At 39.9% G+C, this 19,761-nt stretch overlaps 1 protein-coding gene and 1 long non-coding RNA gene across 2 annotated transcripts; one reads left to right on the top strand and one right to left on the bottom strand.

The window, feature by feature from the left end:
* Positions 1-1,646: 1,646 nt before the first annotated feature.
* Positions 1,647-8,042, top strand: LOC133650423 (uncharacterized). Its single transcript, XR_009826229.1, has 5 exons — positions 1,647-1,915; positions 5,319-5,701; positions 5,840-5,995; positions 6,121-6,219; positions 6,762-8,042. It is a non-coding gene; the product is annotated as an uncharacterized LOC133650423 (long non-coding RNA).
* LOC133650422 (uncharacterized) lies at positions 2,624-15,458 on the bottom strand. The gene is made up of 6 exons (XM_062047643.1): positions 10,038-15,458; positions 3,962-4,015; positions 3,777-3,837; positions 3,643-3,693; positions 3,161-3,221; positions 2,624-3,053 (listed from the first exon to the last, which is right to left on the bottom strand). Exon 1 carries the CDS (start codon positions 14,278-14,280, stop codon positions 11,479-11,481), a length of 2,802 nt encoding a protein of 933 aa, XP_061903627.1. The 5' UTR covers positions 14,281-15,458; the 3' UTR covers positions 2,624-3,053; positions 3,161-3,221; positions 3,643-3,693; positions 3,777-3,837; positions 3,962-4,015; positions 10,038-11,478.
* Positions 15,459-19,761: the final 4,303 nt, after the last annotated feature.

Here is a 19,761-nt window from a genome sequence, read left to right as displayed (position 1 = left end):
AATTTATAATGAACAGGGACATTGCGGTTGTCCCAAGTGGATGGTATGATGATAGGATGGTTTTCTGGCCCAGCTATAAAAACACCGACAGAATTGAAAGGGCCGCTTTAAATGAGGAGCAGCATGAGCCAAACTGGCCAAGATTTGACGTTTCTGTTGTCCGAACTTGTGGTATGCAAATTCATAATCTTCTTGTTTAAAAATAACGTCATAGTTGCTTCTCTTTATGCTTGGAATAACCTATTGTGTCTATGTTCTGACCAGGTCTCTTGTAAGAGAGACCTGATTTATCATCATCAATAATAATAATATTCTGTTCAGCTCTACAGCTAATTTGAAACTCATGTTCATTTTAACATATTCAATTTTAGACAACTACAAAGACGCATTAAACATAATGCAACAATATGGAAAGGGCTGCAACACCTCAGACCTGCAATCTGAGGCAGAGAACGAGGAGCTGCCAGAAAAAAGGAACAGGAAGCCAGTGTAAGTGTGTTCCGTCTTGTTTTTGTCATGTTTCTACAGTAATAGGAAGGTTATTTCAGTTAGCATTCAAAAATAGACCAGAGATGCTTGTACTATATGTATATTTGGCAATTGTGGTATTGCAATAATCCTAATGATATGGTTACCCAACAGCCATCGTCTCGGGGACTCAGATGATAGCGAAGAAGACCCGGGAAATAGTGACCTCACATCTCTGGGGTTGGCAAGCCAATTGCACAGGCAGAGTAAGGAATAATCTCTTAACATCGAAAACAACAAAACCACCACATTAATATTAAAGATATGGTTAACATTCTTAGTGCTAAAGATATTCCCCTCTCCTTGTATCCCTTCTCCCAGCTCCACCGTCTCGCCGAGTGCCAGCAAGAGTCATGAGTACTTGTCAACTCAACTCCTCAACTGGAGATAACTTTCTAGGTAAAGACTGATCTCCAAAATAATATCTCAGCATCCAGTAACCATGGTTAACAGATCTCAACCATTTAATACCAATGTATCTCCCTTAGCACCTCACCATGGGGAAGGACTCATTCATATGCCTTCACCAGCACCTGCATTAAACATGCAGAGAGTTACACAAGGTAGGGACTGATCTCTGAAATATTAGTGTATAGATAGGCCCCTTGGGTATTACCAGTCATGGTTAACTGATGGCTCTCTCACAATGCCCACCTCACTAGGAACGACAGTCCCTCCTCGACTCCCTCCACCCCCCTCACCAGCAGCCCTCAACATGTGGCAGACAGAGGAGCCTGGATCCAGCCTGGCCTACAGGCCAACATGGCGAGGGGGAAGAATGGCCGACATTTCCTGCTCTGGTGAGCAATAACTGACAAATACCGGATGGTCATTCTGTGCCACAAATTTTGGAAAAAATTCAAATTCACAAGCAATCACATATTTTCTTCAAACTTTGTCAATAACTTTTGTCATTAACTAAGGTCAATAGCTAATGTCAGGATTATGAGTAATGAGGATAAACACTGAAACATGTTTTATACTGCTGTTTGTCAACAGCGCCTGAGGTAATCCAGATCCTTAGCCTGCTGGAAACTATTAAGCACAACCAAGACCACACTGTAAAAACCCTTTCAGTGGTATTGTCCATTTTACTTTATTTTTAAAAGTATATTTATTCCAATAAATCAATTTATTTTTATTTTTATAGTTTTTGAGTTATCTATAAGTAAAAAGTGTGAATATTTTCGTAACTTAATTTTTTATGTGATAAAATTAATTTTATTGGACTTCCAACATAAATTGATTTAGCAAAACTCAGTTCAAAGGTTTATATCAGACCTAAAACGTCAGGACCCGCCCACCTGCATGCAGCTGTGGAAGAACAAGCCCAGACACGTCTCTTCACGGAGCCCAAGGAAAACACTTTACCGGACTCATCACTCATGTAAGTAACAATTTTTATTGTTAAAAGTCAGTATTTGCCAGGATTGAAATGTATACATTTTCAAAAGCATGGCTCAACGTTATATTTAGTTTGCTACTTTTCCCGCCGACCGCCGTTACGAAATTGCTCTTACCTCCAACAGCTCATTAACTTCAACCAAACATTGTTATAGCTGTGCAGTTTATAATTAGCGTTTTATTTGCGTGGTAGTTTAATATTTTATTCTTCAGTTTATAAGCAGCCACATTAAAGCTGCTTCACTAGCTTGCATTAAAAGTTGCTAGCAGCTAGCTAGATAGCTCCCCTCAGACCGAGTAACCCCTGGCTGCAGCCCGCAGATCGAGGAGGGGCTTATTTTCCCTCAATGTGGGCGGGTCTCAACGTTGAGCCCGCGGGCTCCATCTAGTGGCGGAGATCCGGCACAGCACAATGACTTAATATGGAAAAAGGTTCATGTATTTGATAGACTTAGACATTCCTACTTTTAACTTGTCAAATGTGTTTTTTTACCATGAAAAAAATAAATAAATAAATATATATATATATATATATATATATATATATATATATATATATATATATATATATATATATATACATATATATATAAACCATAGCATTTACCATGAAAAAAAATAAAAATAATTATATATAAACCATATCATTTCCATAAGAGTATAGACACATATTATTTTGCACACTCAATTATATTAGCTAAGTCAAATAAACCAAAGATAGAAGACTTTGCATCATTGATTTTATGTTTCACCCCAGGTTAAAAATGTTTGATCTGTAAAGAAAAAAAAAATGTTGTAGCCTAGCCAAATACATTCCTTAAGCTTCCATAAATGTTTAACAATGGCAAGTATCAAGGTATTTTTCTGGCCCATAACAAGCAACCCTGTTCCTTGTTTCCAGTTCTGTTAATTTTCCACTGTCTAGAAAGGAAACAGATTGCGGTTCTTATAGGCACAATAACAATGCAAGATGTAAAACTAAGGTAATTGAAATAAGTGGAGGAATTATGCTTTAGTCTAGCAATAGTTGACTACAAGACTAATTAATCACATGACCTCTCACCTGTAGCCCTCCTTGCACTCGTCGCCGTTTTCTGTCCTGCAATCGGTCTTCTTCAGACCTTAGTGATTTAATGACAACATACATTCACTATGAAAACATTCATGTTGGTCTGTTGACCGTGAGTAAAACATTTTTTTTGTGATTTGTGATATTCAAAGCACTTACGGCATGGGGAAGTTCTGCAGGAGAGCGAGACACCACCATCTCCTAATTTGCAGCATGTTTTCTTTTGAAGAAGGAAATGCAGGAAGATGTTAATATCCATCCATCCATTCATTTTCTACCGCTTATTCCCTTCGGGGTTGCGAGGGGCGTTGGAGCCTTTCTCAGCTACAATTGGGCGGAAGGCGGGGTACACCCTGGACAAGTCGCCACCTCATCGCAGAGATGTTAATATGTTGTAAAAAAAATAACACCTTGTACACTAAGCATAATGTGTCACGATTTACACATACCTCTCTGAAATCACAATTGGCTCCCATTACAATGTACAGAGTGTACTGTAAGCCAAGAGGTACTGCTTAATATAATGTCAGGCGTATTCCCAAGGATACATTTTTTTCAATACAAATGAATGTGGTTTTAATGTAGCAAGCAAACATTTTGACAGACAACAGCAATGCTATAACATGCTGATTTGGTCTTACCATCAAAACAAACACACCACAGTTGTTGGAGCACCCTTGCTTTGTTAGGCCCTGAGGTGTGAACAATGTATTTTAATAAAAGTATGGCAAGAAAATAGTAAAAAGTTAGCAAATGCTATTATGTAATGTCTCACCTGGACATCATTCACACCAAGCTCTCTCCAGGGGCCAGAAGAGAGGCTGTGAGCAACGTGTCTGTACAAATAATAAGCCAAATAAAAGTCACTCAACTTCAATCAACTTTTGATTGAAAAGCACGCATAAACGCTTGGAACAAAGCCTGAACTGAATAAGGAAAAGGTTGGAACTTCAAATCAACCTTTTCAGGAAGTGATCCCAAGATCACCTCTCGAGGACCTCTCCACCGTTCACACTTAAAAAAGAAAAGGAAAGTCACAGAAGTTGATCAGATGTAAAACAATACAAAATAAAAAGACACAAAAAATAAATAAATAAATAAATAAATAAGCAAGTAAACCGTGGCAAGGCCATATCAGAAGTAACAAAAAAAAACCCACAATAATAGTGTAGGATCAATACAGAAAATAATGAAGATAATAAAAAAGGAATAAAACTACAAAAAAGATGGCAGATACATTTGACAAGTTAAAAGTAGGAATGTCTAAGTCTATCAAATACATGAACCTTTTTTCATACTATGGTTTATATATATTTTTTATTGTTTTTTCATGGTAAAAAAAAATACATTTGACGAGTTAAAAGTAGCTTTATTGACGTTTGAGAATGTGTGCTGCCGGATCTCCGCCACCAGATGGAGCCCGCGGGCTCAACGTTGAGACCCGCCCACATTGAGGGAAAATAAGCCCCTCCTCGATCTGCGGGCTGCAGCCAGGGGCACTTGGGACCTGCTGTCCATGCACACTCTTAGGCAAAACGCTACTCTTGTAAGAATAACACTCATTGTGTAAGTCTCAATCTCAACATTTCCCCCCCCCAAAATCTCACCAGTAGTCACTATTTAAAGCAGGGGTCCCCAAACTATGGCCCGCGGGCCGGATCCGGCCCCCCAGCATCCAAAATCCGGCCCACAATTTAAATTTTTTTTTTTTTTAATCTTTCCTTTCTAATCCATTTTCTACCACTTGTTACTCTTGGTGTCTCCTAGCCGCTCAGGCAAATCATATTGTCTAAAAATGAATTTTCCCATCGATAACGTGACAACGTTAAATGTTGATTAACATCAATGTTAAATGACAAAACGGATTATAAAGACAATGTATATATACATACATACATACATACATACATACATACATACATATATATATATATATATATATATATATATATATATATATATATATATATATATATATATATATATATATATATATATACATATACACAGCCTGGCCCCCGGCCAATTTTTTTTAACCCAATGCGGCCACCGAGTCAAAAAGTTTGGGGACCCCTGATTTAAAGGGTAATTTTTCAAAATTTTCTTCCGTGGGGGCATGCCCCCGGACCACCCTACTGTTGCTAGGTTACCAACTTAGACCACCGCGGCTACAAAAAAATCCAGAGGAAACACTGCAATTGAGTATATTAGGGTGTAAAAAAAACATATACAAAGGGCTCTCATCAGTCTTATATATCCAAGACGTTAGACATGAACCATAACTTGTCTTTTTTTCTCTCGCTCTCTACAATGACAGATGGGATGGCCCTGTAAGTTGTGCAGCACTGTTGTGCCAACCAAGAGTGATTTTTTAAAGCATTACAGACTGCACCATGGGACCTTTGGACACAGCCATGCCTTGCCTTGCATTCATATAGGTTGCCCATGCATGCTCTTTTAAATGCTGGAGTTTCCTTCACTCTCATCTGTCAAGATACCACCCAGAAATCAAATTCCTCAACTCACCTCAAGTAAGTCCTTCATTCACCTGCCCCATGTGTAAAAGGACTGTGCCAGGAGCATCAACGATATGATGGCCAGAACGTATACAGTTGGAGAAGACAGGAAGTTGTTGCCAAGTCTCCTGCTGGGGTGGCAGAATTTAAGGAAAGATGGCCTGCCCTCTTCGAACCATTCCAGGTAAATGATTTATCATTCTATTTTTCCTGACCAAGTTTCCATTGTGACTTGGACATGACATACTAGACTCACTTTTTGCCTGAACATGTATACTAAAACCCTTAATATCAGTAACGGTCAACATTTGCTGTCTTACAGATTAATGAAGAGTTCCGAAGGTGCACTGCTGTTCCACTGGAATCAACATTTATGTCCTAGCTGGACAGGTACACTCCGAAACTCCTGGAGCTCTTCAGTGCAAAAGGTGGAGTGACTGGTCAGCGCATCAAGAACTTGTTGATGGAACTGATACAGGTGGGTTAAAAGTGGTTTAAAAGTTTGCAACTGAATCTGTAATCTTGTTCTAATAACGATATCACAGATTTGGAGTAAAATTGCCAACAAAATTCATTTATTTATTATTCTTCTATTAACTCTAGGACCCAAGTGCCTCTGCAGTGATGAAGAGAGATGTGACTCTGAGATGCCTCATAGAGTACACGGGAGAGAGTGGACAGGAGCTCATCTCTGACTACTGTGTAAGTATTGTTTAAAAGCAGCTTTGGATCAGTCTGATGTACAAGCTTAAATTGGTTTTACTTATGTGAACTGACTGAACCAGCAGTTGTCAGGTGGAGGCCGAGCATGCAGCTAGTTGGCAGGAGCCCCAGGATAGCCAATTAGCATAGCACCACAGAGTGATGCCTTTCTGTCTTGTGTTTCTGTTTGCCCTAAAACAAACAATGCAAACAAAAAATACTCCCCTTAAACAAGCATTAAAACATTTACCATATATATATATATATATATATATATATATATATATATATATATATATATATATATATATATATATATATATATATATATATATATATAATTAAAAATGCCAATAAAAAGCATGTGGCTGGAAAAGCATCTATTGTACCAAGTTTAATGTACAAGATCTCAAATTAGAATTCAAAAGTTTTCAAAATGGTCTTCACAAAAGTAATCATTATCTGGATTAAATCACACAACTTATATTAAATATAAAATTAGATGTTTGTTTTTTTAAAATTACTGTTTTTGTATCTCAAAGGGAACTGCAGAGACCACTGTTCATGAGGACCTGGAAATGATGAATATGAGCATCTACATCTGTCCTGAGCCAAATGCAGTAGGAATCATCATTGAGGGAGTACCAGTCCTTACTCATCTTGGAAATCTGGCCAAAGCATGCTGCCTACTTCTGGGGTTGATGTATGCACTTAATCTTGAGTATCCATCCAAACTTTCCAAAACATTTGAGGTGTTTCAAAGACTTTTTGTGGGACTCGACACACTGCGCCCAAAACCAACCCCCAAATTCATGACTCTCAAAAACAAGCTTCTAGCTTAGGCAGTGAGCCATGACTGTCAGCTTGCACTTTTGAACAGCCATTTTCTTGTGTCTGCTCAAAATCATTATACATTGTTCATTGAGTGGAATTCTTCAGAATGTTGTAACGGTTTGTCCTGTTCAGGTTTTATACAAAGTTCCAGGTCATCGTTTCTGGTGTGTAAATTAAGTTTTTTTTATGTTTTATACACACTAAATTGCCCCACTGTGAAGCTCCAGCTGGTCAGAAGGAGGGATCTGTGAGTTGTTTAAGTTAAAATGTTTCAAAATATACACACTGAAAGACACTATGGTGAAGGTGTTCTGCTTGTGAATTGTTACAGAAGTACAGATAATCTTAATGTTAAATTGTTTTAGCAAGAAACTGTACTGTGAAGTTTCTAAGTAAAACTTGAGATGCTGAGGTCATGCATTCTTTTATGCACTAAATAAGTGAAGCGAATTACATTTATATAGCGCTTTTTCTCAAGTGACTCAAAGCGCTTTACATTGTGAAACCCAATATCTAAGTTACATTTTAAACCAGTGTGGGTGGCACTGGGAGCAGGTGGGTAATGTGTCTTGCCCAAGGACACAACGGCAGTGACTAGGATGGCGGAAGCGGGGATCGAACCTGCAACCCTCAAGTTGCTGGCACGGCCGCTCTACCAACCGAGTTATACCGTATACTGATGTTCTTGACTGTTAATACTCTCCAGCTTATTGACACGGTTTGGATATGGCTTGTGAAAATGTTTTACTAATATGTATATGGTTAAAAAAAGAAAACTACTGTGAAGGTGTTCTATACAGCACTTTAAAAAGTTGAGGTCATGCATTCTATGCACTAAATATGGATGTTGACTGTTCATACTGTCCAGCTCATTGCCACTGTTTTTATATGGTAATGATTTAATAAAGGTTGGAATTTGATATGTCTTGATTTTTTTATTATTATTCTAAGTAATTATTTTAAGCAGTTTCCATTTTCAAAACAAAGAAAGGGTAAGTTGGTCAAAATTAATAAAATTGAGTACAAAAATTATTTTTTCATTTAAATGTTACTTATTTTAATTAAGTCTTGTGTGTTTAATATGCTGATGTTTTTTACATTGATTTTACTAAATTTGTTGGCTTTTTCTGTAAACGCAACTTAATCTTTTTGCATAAATCGAAATGCATATTATTAAGTTCTACTTACTCAAAATACCAATTAGTTGACTAAACTAACAAAAATTACTTGGAAAATGTTGCCTTATTTTTATTGAGTTAGATCTAGGCAACAGTTTTTACAGTGCAGCTGATTGCGAAGGTAAACTTCTTAAGCCTTAAATAGGTCAATAATTCATAATGACATTGATTTTGATTCATTATTATTTTTTAAAGAAAGAAACAGCCTACATGGCAGCTTTGTGTGATTAGAGTAAACATTGCTACATTTTCTTGTTACATTTCACCTGTTTGCTCTTTAAATACCACTTTTAATGTTTTTTATTTATTTCGATCATATTTTTAAAAAATGTGCCCTGGGGCCGTTAAAAAATTACCTGCAGGCCGCAAATGGCCCCCGGGCCGCACTTTGGACACCCCTGGCCTACACGAATACAAACATAGAATGATAGTACAAATATAATAAGAAAACAATGTCAACCTCCCAAAGTTGGGTTATGGATATTTATTTAGGCCCCCACCCCCAACCCCCCGCCGCCGTCATCCAACAGAGCCAAACAAGTACTCTGATCAAGGAACCAAATGACGATATTGTTTAAACATTTTGTATGTCTTGCACACCTATACCCTGATCACAAATTCATAGTTTACGCACCTTATTTTAACCACCTCCAGTAACTTTAAGTCATGTTTTTTTTTTCAAATGTAATCTCCTTAATACCTATCACATATTTTGTATTGTGTAAGCATACTTGGCTTTGGATGCTTCATACCATAAACGTATCTGTCTTGTAATCTTGTTTGATTACAGGTGCTGTGAGTAAAAATGTGTTTACAAGGTCAGCCACGGACGCTGAGGTCACCAAACACGCCATCAGGTGGTTCAACTTGGCGGGGGATCGGGCAACGAGGAGACGAGTCCCGCTTTCACCTCCTCAGGAGGAATAGAGATGTATATGTATAAATAAACAACCTTTTATTGGACTTCTTGTCATTCACCAGTTATTCATTTTCTGATATGTTAGCTGTGCATGGAGCAGCGTTTCCTTGAAGTTGTAGCCTAATAGATTAAATATGTATATTTACTTTTTAAATATATATTATATATATTTACTTTATAGAGTGAATTGACCATTTTCTGTTTCTTCCTATTGACAATATTGTTAGTTTAAAAATACAAGGCAATGCATATGTAAGCCTATATTGGTGTAGTAGGGCTTAGTGAATTTTTTAGTTTCCTATTTTATCCTACAGCAAGAACAGAAGGGATTTTGAAAATAAGATAAAGGGGTCCAAAACGGCCAGATGAGCCAGGGTTTTCATGAGTCCGTTGCTGGTCCGCGGCGGGAGGTTAGGCTTTGATCTTGGGTGCGGAGCGGATGCAGTGCGCCGTCACGGCGCACCCGCCGCGGAAATAAGGCTTTGATCATGGGTGCGGAGCGCATTCAGCGCGCCGCCACGGCGGATCCGCTACCTGCCGCCGTGGCGGATACGTTCCTGAGAGCAAATGGACGCCGATGCGGGTCCGTTTCGCGGTTCCGTTCCGGAAAGCGCGATACCTCCGCGGGGGATCCGCCGCGGAGTGTTTTTGCTGTGTGGGTAGCTTGCTGGATGGCTGCGTCCAATAAAGTCACAAAGTTGCAACAAACCGCCGGCCTCATCATTCACCCTCAGCTGTAAAGACCACTTCCGGGTAAAGTGAAGGTTGTTAGACCCGAAGGAACGTCTCCCCTGCGCCCCTCAACTACGGTATGGGAGTCCAAGCAATAATTACACCAATGTACTTAATAAATATAAAGAACAATTCAACACAATATAACAAAATACCTTGTTCAGCTAGCGAAATGTTCTTGCTGCTGCTGATGGCTCGCTCAAAGTCTTTTTCATGTCTGGGCGAATGCAGGTCTCGCAGTCTCTAATAGTAAACCAAACCTCGCGAGAATAGCGGTGTAACATAGGAAATAAATTGCCCTTTTTATAGTAAACAAAATGTGTCTTATTTACAAAAAATTTAACATGAATTCACAACCATAATAATTTTCAACAAAAAATATTAACCCTTAAAACAAAAATATTAAGTGTAAGTTTCAACAACACTTACACTCCCACCAAAATCACTCATTGTCTCTCAATGTGATTTTCTAAGAAGTATCCTGGTTAGACTCTGTTTTACTGCGTAAGTCAGTCTCAAGTAGGGTCACGACTTTGTGAATAGGTCTTTCTAGATATATCAGTCTCGTCAGTGGTTTCCCTTTGTCAAAAGTGGTTTCACTGGTCTTCAACTTCACCTTTTGAACTTTGCCGTCTGGGCTTTCCAAAGTTTCTATCACTCGAGCTAGTTTCCATTTACATCTTGGAGCGTTGTCATCCTGTATGACCACAATATCATTTACTTGCAGGTTTCTTGAAACTTTCTGCCATTTCTGTCGCTGTTGGAGATTCAACAAATATTCTCGCCTCCATCTTTGCCAAAATTCATTTGCTAGAAATTGCACCTTTTTCCATCTTTTGTTCAAGTACAAATCATCCTTGCAAAACTGTCCTGGAGGGGGAAGAATAACTGAAGATTTCATCGTTAATATGTGATTGGGAGTTAGTGGTTCTGGACCCGTGGGATCATTTAGATATTCAACACTTAAGGGTCTACTGTTGATGATTGCCATTGTCTCGTAAAGTAGTGTTTTTAGACTAGATGTATCGAGTCTGTTTGAGGACTTGTCAAGCATTGCTGTTAGTATGCTTCGCACTGTTCGAATTTGGCGTTCCCAGACACCTCCCATGTGGCTTGCTGATGGAACGTTCATCACAAATTCGCAACCAATGACTCTTTGCGGTTCTTGATCCATGTCTTTCATTAACTCCAAAAACTCTCTCCTAGCACCCATAAAGTTTGTCCCTTGGTTGCACCTTAATTGTCGGACAGGACCTCTTATGGCGATCAGAGTTCGAAGGGCATTCATGAAAGCATCTGTCGATAAGTCGTCGAGTGTTTCAATGTGCACAGCTCGCGAACATAAGCATGTGAACAATAATCCATATCTTTTGACTTCTTTTCTTCCATCCTTTACTATGAATGGGCCAAAACAGTCGATGCCACAGTAGGTAAAAGGTGGCGCTGTTTCTGTTCTCACTTCTGGCAAATCTGCCATCTGTTGGACATTTGCAGCTTTTCTGTATTTTCTGCACTTAACACAGCGGTAGATGTGCGATGAAACAACATTTCCACATCCTAAGATCCATATTCCATTTGCACGCAATTCATTTGTAGTCATGCCTCTTCCTTGGTGATGTACACGTTCATGGTAATGTTTGACGAGTAGGGCTGACACGTGAGATTCTTTGGGAAGAATTGCGGGTGTTTCACATCATGATGTAAGGCTGATTGGGATAATCTTCCTCCCACCCTGAGAACATCTGACTTGTCCAAGAAAGCGTTCAACTGTATTAGTCTGTTGTGCTTGTGTAGAGAATTTTCCTTTTGAGATCTGATTTTCTTTATTTCCTCAGGGAAAGCTTCTCTTTGCACTAGCTTGATGGTGAACACTTCTGCATCTTTACTCTCTTCAAGATCTGTGACTTTGTTTGTTCTTTGTTGGATACCTTTATATTCTTTGATGAATCTCTTGAGTCTGGCAATGGCCTTTATTGCTCTTGACCAATCGGAAAATTTCTGTAAATGCTCTAGCACTGGGTTTGCTTCCTTTGACTGTGTTGTGTGCGTGTGACCTTTACGGAGTTCGGGATCCGTTTCTTCGATCTCTCCTACCATTTCCTTATTGACTGGAAGATCTTGTTTCCAAAGGAAATCTGGGCCTTTTAACCAGTTTGATTCTTTCAGCTGAGTTGCGCTTAAACCTCTTGAGGCATGATCAGCAGGATTGTTTTCTGAGCTGACGTGCTGCCATTTTTCAGGACTTGTGCTTTGTCTTATTCGTTGGATTCGATTGGCGACGAATGTGTGAAATCTTTTTGCCTCGTTGGATATGTATGCCAATACGACTTGTGAATCTGACCAATAATATTCCTTGAGATTTTCAATTTCCAGTTCTCGCTTGATTACATCTGCGTTGCGGACTGAAGTCACGGCTGATGATAGTTCAAATCTTGGGATGGTCGTTTGTTTAGTCGGTGTAACTCTCGCTTTACCCATGACTAGTGAACAACTGATTCTTCCTTCTTTACTTATTGTTCTGAGGTATGAACATGCGCCATAACCTTCGAGGCTTGCATCTGAGAAGTTATGTAACTCGTACTGTACAACATTGATGTCTTGTGAGTAGCTTCGTGGGATCTTCAGAGCTGCCAGATTGGGCAGGTCTCTCAACCATGCTTCCCACCGTGGTAGAATGTGGTCTGGGAGATCGTCGTCCCAATTTACTTTGTCTTTGCACAACGTTTGGAGTATTTGCTTTCCAATCAGTATGAATGGGGCGACAAACCCAAGGGGGTCATAGACTGATGCAACTGTCGAGAGCACCCCTCTCCTTGTCAACGGGTTGTCTTTGACTTGGACTCTGAATTGGAATTCATCTGCCTCGATACACCATTGTACTCCGAGTGCGCGTTCAACGTGGGGTTCTCCAAGAGCCAGGTCTTGGTCTTTGGCTTGAGCTTGTTCTTCTTGGGGAATTGCTTCGAGCACTTCTTTATTGTTTGACACAAACTTATGCAAATGGAGTTTGCCTGTCTTACAAAGTGCTCTTGACTCTTCGACCAGTTTTATGGCTTCGGCTGTTGACGTTACACTAGCAAGTCCATCATCAACGTAAAAACCTCTTTGGATGAACTTGACAGTCTCTTTGCTGAACTTGTCTTTACCTTGAGATGCGAGATGTTTGAGTTCAACTGCTGGTTGTGACGCAGGAGTTACTTCACGCACAATGATTCTGTGACTTGTGCCGATGGCATCATTGTGATTGTGGACTTGAGACGAGCAACCAACTATGCTCCAGCCGAGATCGGTTAGCTGTGCGTAGGGTTGGTTTTCTTTGCCTGCAAGAACTTCTCTTGGTAGAAGGGCTTGTTGACAGTTATAGCCGATAAGCAGACCAACTTCACATTCGAGCATTGGTGGTAACTTATCTGCTAGCTTTTCCAGATGAGGCCACTTCAAAGCGATTTCAGACGTCGGGATATGTGACCTGTTAACTGGGATAAACTCTCTAGTAAAGACTGGTGGTAATATGATTTTCTTTTTCCACTTATATCCTCTGACTTGAAGGTTTACCAGCTTCTCACATGGTATAACTGTTGACTTGGCGGACATAGTAGATAGCCGCAGACTGGCTTTGCTTTTATCTGTGTTGAGATCTTGAGCTACTTCATCCAAGATGAAAGATGTATCGCTTTGTGAGTCAAGAAGCGCATACACTGGAACTTCTTTCTCTGGGTGGTTTGTGGATGAGACCCAGACAGGTAGTATAGAGGATGTCAACATGCTTGAGGTGTCTTGAGTTACCCTGTTAGATATTGCGGTAGATTTGTCTTCATCCTTTGTGACTTTAGTGTCTACTTTGTCTTGAGAGTTATCCTCACTGTTTGCAGGTGTTGCCTTTTTACGTTCCATGAAATTGTCGTCATGCAGACATGTAGGATGTCTCCTTTGACATTTCTCACATGTGCTCCTTTTATCGCACTTCTTTGAATGATGTCCAGTCTTTAAACATCCAAAACACAGCTTTTCTGTCTGTGCAAACTTGATACGATCTTGAACCATTTTTTCCGTGAACTTGAAACATTTATCAAGCGTGTGGCCATTCCTTTTGCAGAAGAGACAGGTTACAGTATTTGTGTGACCTGAGCTTGTTGAGTGACTTGAGTTTGTAGTAAGCGTTTTTGCTTGAATGACTTGACTGTGTGAATGTTTAGGTTTACTTGTGTCCAAACCTTTGAGTGCTTGCATTGAGGCTATGGGATCACACGCTAAGTCAGCTTCCATAGTCACAAACTCTACAAATGTGCGGAAAGATGGATACTCTCCATTATTTGTTCGTCTTATTTTCATGGCTGCGCGGTTCCACCTTGTAGTCAACCAATCTGGAAGTTTCAACAAGAGTCTCTGAATTTCCATACAATCATTGAGAACTTCTAATACCTTTATGTGTGGTATCGCAGCTTCACAACTTCCAAGAAAGTCAGCAAATTCCCTTAACTCACTTCCATCTTTGTAGCTTATTTTCGGCCAACCATGAAGCTTGTCTCTGAAGCATTTTCCTATGGTGAACAGATCTCCAAAACGCTTTCCCAGCACTTTCCAAGCTCAGTCGTACGCTTCATCTGTTCCTACTAGGAGGAATCCTTCTACTGCTCTTTTTGCAGATCCACCGAGATACTTCCTGAGATAGTAAAGTTTCTCATTCTTGGGAATGTTCTTTCTTTCAATTAATATTTCAAATGACAACTGCCAGTCTTTGAACTTCAGTGGGTCTCCAGTGAACAATGCAGGTTCTGGAGTTGGAAGTCGATTTGCACTTATTGCTTCTGCTAGTATGCCAACTAGATCAGAATTTGCCTGTGGTTGCGTTACAACCGTTTGAACTTGTGTGGCTTGAGGGATGAATGGTGGACTTGATGCTTTGAGTGTTTGACTTGTGGCCTTTGCTTGTATACTAGGAGTTTGTTGAATGTGTGGAGCAAACGCATGGCTTGTAGCATGAAATACTTGGGTTGTGTTTATAGCTTGAAAGGGAGTGCTTGGTGTGATAGGGATTGCTTGGGTTTCACTTGCTGCTTTAATACTGTATAACAAACTTCGACTTTCAGCAGTACTTTCAACTTCATTGTAAACCTTTACGCGAGCTTTGGCAGCATTCATTTTCTTAACTTCTTCCAAGCGGTCGATCTTTCTACGCTGCTCTTCCATTGCTTGTTGCCTTGCAAAGTTCTCAAGTTCCAATTTTTGCAGTTCAGCTGTTTCCCTTTCCTGCTCGTCCATTACTGCTAGTATTTCTTGAGATGCAGCTGCTTCAGCTTCAGCTTCCATTCTTTTTATTATTTGTGAGCAGGATTGTCCTGAACTACTTTTGGACCTTCGTGATTTTGACCTTGATTTAGAACTTTCAGATCCTAAGCATGATCCGACATCTAGCCACGATTCTTCGTCATCCTCAATGTCTCCTGCAAGCCATTTCTTAGCTCTGTTGACTATAAATCCGGAGAGTGACGTGCATGCATCAACTTTACGTCTAATGTCTGCTTCAGGAGATTGTATTTGACGTATCTGATCATAAACGACTTGCACATCTTTACAAGTGATGTTTACGTTATTGATTAACTCCTTTAATTCACTTTCTGAAGCTTTCTTTCTCAGCATTACTCTGCTCAATCTTGCTTCATATCTCCATTTTTCAAAAACAATTGCATATTTGTGTTGGAGTCTCTTTAGTTTCTCCTCTTGAAGCTCTTTACCCTTTTCGGTTAATGTTCTTACTCTTTCACTTTTACGAACAGTTTGTTGTTCTGTAGCTTGCACTTCATCATGTTCTGCAACTTTGTTAAGTGATAACTCTTCTTTATCTTTGTCAGTCATATTTAGCGTTCGGTTAACACACTGTTTAAATTCCAAAAATACTTCTTCAAATACGCTTAGTTGGACTTTAACTTATAAATATCCTTTTAGAAACTTAAAATGCTGTTTTGACCTTAAGCAAAATGCACAAAACTCTTAATTCAACAACAATGCATCACTTTGAGGTAATAATAAGGTACAGTAAAAATGAAGTAACTTTTGACAAATATGCTGTAGAAACTTATAGTGGACCTTTTAAACTTGACTTAAACCACTTGTTTTTCCTTTAGCACTGTCCTTTCTTAATTTCCACTTTACTCATTCTTATAAGCTTTTACTGTAGATGCACTGCTAAGTTGCTTGTGTGTGATGAGCTTGGTAATGGCGCCCTCTGGTGTCGCACCACGGTACCGTCACCCACTGCAACAGCTGACGTTTTTACGTGTCTCACCGGCGCTGGGCTGGTTGAGTTTTCACTGTGGCTCCGGAATGACAACACTGGCACGGCTTCTTAAAGACGGGCTCTTTACTTGGGTTTATGCCGTGAAAACTACAGGACAAGACATGAAATACAATGCTTTAGACATAGTTCAGTCACAGGAAACTAAAGTGCTAAACAAAATAGCTACCTCGTGGCCGCCTGCCACTTCGGAGGTTCTTGGGCAGCAAATACTTCAGTCTTGTGCATACTAAATAAGCGTACAATAATTAAACCAATGTACTTAATAAATATAAAGAACAATTCAACACAATATAACAAAATACCTTGTTCAGCTAGCGAAATGTTCTTGCTGCTGCTGATGGCTCGCTCAAAGTCTTTTTCATGTCTGGGCGAATGCAGGTCTCGCAGTCTCTAATTGTAAACCAAACCTCGCGAGAATAGCGGTGTAACATAGGAAATAAATTGCCCTTTTTATAGTAAACAAAATGTGTCTTATTTACAAAAAATGTAACATGAATTCACAACCATAATAATTTTCAACAAAAAATATTAACCCTTAAAACAAAAATATTAAGTGTAAGTTTCAACAACACTTACACTTACAATAAGACATGCTTTTATTTTGTGAAACTATAATTTTGCTGTCGTATTTGATGCACTCTGCTGCTACATTTCTGCAGTGTTTCGTGACAAGCAGGCACTCCAACACGCACCCGACGGTTCAATATACGTAAAAAACGACCAAAAAATAACTTATCCTCATTTTGCCCAAATCTTCATTAGCTTTGGACCAAAAATCACTGAGAAATTACCACTTTTGTGTGAAGTATGTCAACTGTGGTGCAGCCTCCAATGTATTTGTAATCACTGGGGCAGCACGTCAGCCTCACAATACGAAGGTCCTGGGTTTGATCCTGCGCTCGGGAGTTTGCATGTTCTCCCTGTAACTGTGTGGGTTCCCTCCGGGTACTCCGGCTTCCTCCCACCTCAAAAGACATGCACCTGGGGATATCGCAAGACTAAATTGGCCCTAATGTGTGAATGTGAGTGTGAATGTTGTCTGTATATCTGCTGGCCTTGTAATGAGGTGGCGACTTGTCCAAAGTGTACCCCGCCTGCCGCCCGAATGCAGCTGAGATAGGCTCCAGCGACCCCCCGCCAGCCGAAGGAAGGATGGATGTATGTATGTGTTTCTTTTCTGTAATATGCTTTAAGTGAATAAGTGACTTTTGTACTTATTTCCCAATATTTCTGCACAATAACTCAGATATAGTAACACTGGTGAGCAGTGTTGGGTTAATTACTGAAAAACAGTAACTAGTTACAGTTACTAGTTACTTTATTTCAAAAGTAACTCCGTTACTAAATCAGTTACTTACACCAAAAAGTAATGCGTTACTGTGAAAAGTAACTAGTTACTTTTGTTTCCTTCTTCTTTTTTTTACAAGCTCCCAGTAATGCCCTTTTTGTTATGTACGTGAGGGTTGGAAGGAGACGACACCACGAAGAGCTTAAGGTTACCAGGTTTATTGTAACCTTTTGATGATTGTGTGGGATGTGTATGCTACTCTAAGTGTTGGATGCAGGATTAAGTGTAGAATTAACCATGTAAATTATTCAAGAGGATGTAGTACATGCGTGATGGATGAAAAACTTCGTCTGACCAAGAGGAAAGGCACAAGGGAGATCCGGGGACAGGCAGGTGGTCGAGGGCAGGCGGCAAGCAACAATGTCCAAGTCCAAACGAGTGATCGAGGATTTAGGGAGGCAGTCCAATTTCCAGGTGGAGGTCGAGGTACAGCGCTCGAGCACACAGAACAAGGTGGGCACTGCAAGGAGAACAGGGGACATCAGTCAACAAGGCAAAAAGGGGCGAAAGACAAAAGACAGGCGAGGACAACGAGAGGGAAGCCAGAGACGTAATGCTTACTACAAGAGTTAACGACGTTCCGGCGTAGGTTCCAAGGAGTGACTGATCTTTATGCTGTCCTCCTGATTGCTGCCAGGTGCGTTGATTGATGAAAGCCGGCAGCTGCGGCGAAGTGTGGGTGTGAAGCGCACGGCGCGTGCGGGGGCGTGTCCTGGCATGCTGCCAGACAGAGTGTTGGATCTTGCAATGGGAGGGTTGTGGGTTCGAGACTGAGCTGTGACACTTTTAGCCTTCATTTCAGTACTGTTATTGCACTGGAGAATAATACAATGTGTTGATCAACTTGACATGCATTTGCATCACTGAACTCTGCTAAGCAATGTGGTCTACATACAACACACAAAGACAAAAATATGTTTCAAAGGGCCAATTTATTTCAGGCCAGAACAAATTGACAAAACTATTTTAAATAGCTGCAACATAACATACATAAGTAACAAACAGCATAATAACAACATAGCTGTAAACCAAGGAAGTACTTTAACTTTAACTTTACATACCGTATTTCCTTGAAATGCCGCCGGGTATATAGTATGCGCATGCCTCGATTTACCGCCGGGTCAAACTCGTTTCGCAAAATAATTAGCGCATGCCTAGAATTACCGCCGGGTCAGAATTACCGCCGGGTCAAACTCGTTTCGCAAAATAATTAGCGCATGCCTGGAATTACCGCCGAGTCAAACTTGTTTCGCAAGACGACCAAGACATAGCCGTAAAAAGTGATGAGAGTGATGAGGAAGCGGACACAGACGAAATTATTTCAAACGACGGTGCTGTAGTTTTGGACGTACATGTCGGACAAGGTGACAGAGAAATGGACGACGCTGAAGATGAAGAGGTCTTAACAACTGATGGATCTCCACAGGATGTAGTACAAGTACCGTAGTAGATGTCCATCAAGGTGCAGTGGGGGAAGCATCTGTCAGTAATGCCGACAGGAACATTTTCAGTTTGTTCAAGTTCAAATTATATTTTTTCTCTGGCCTCACGGATGTTGTTTACATTGATTGATAATGTTTGTTGTTACAATCATAGTTAAGAATTAAAGTAGCATGTTTTATTTTCAATTTGTTTTTCATGCGTTTTTACATACAGAAAAATGCGTACGTAATTGTTGAATGATCCCTTGTAAAAATAAAGAGTGTCACGTTATAATTGCCTTTTCAGACCCAAACAAAAAGAACTCCCGGGATAATTAATTGTTCTTTAAATTTTATTGCGGCATTATGCGATGTCATGATGGTATCCTTACATCACACTCAAAATTATAAGCGCATGCCTAAATTTACCACATGCCTTTGGTAAGCGCCGGAGTGAGAAGAGGTTTTAAATCAATTACCGCATGCCTAAATTTACCGCATGCCTTTGGTAAGCGCCGGAGTGAGAAGAGGTTTTAAATTAATTACCGCCCGGGCGCTAATTCGAGGAAATACGGTACACAAAGCCTAACCAGACGTTTTTTCTCTCAAGGAATTCTGAAATAAAATCCTGTCTGAAGCCCAGAACACTCTACGCATTTCCCCAGTTTTAGTTTAGAGAAAAGGAAATATTGGCCTGGCCCACTAGGATCCCTCTTTATGTTTGTGAACTTTATAGTCCGTACATTTAGAGTGATGTGATAATCAAACACTGTAGAAGTCTAGAATGAAAGAGTATATAAGAGAATTGACAG

This window comes from Entelurus aequoreus, linkage group LG05 (genome assembly GCF_033978785.1).
Source record: "Entelurus aequoreus isolate RoL-2023_Sb linkage group LG05, RoL_Eaeq_v1.1, whole genome shotgun sequence".
Taxonomy (NCBI): Eukaryota; Metazoa; Chordata; class Actinopteri; order Syngnathiformes; family Syngnathidae; genus Entelurus; species Entelurus aequoreus.
Note: the sequence above shows the minus strand (reverse complement) of the source record. Positions and strands in the feature narration are given on the sequence as shown.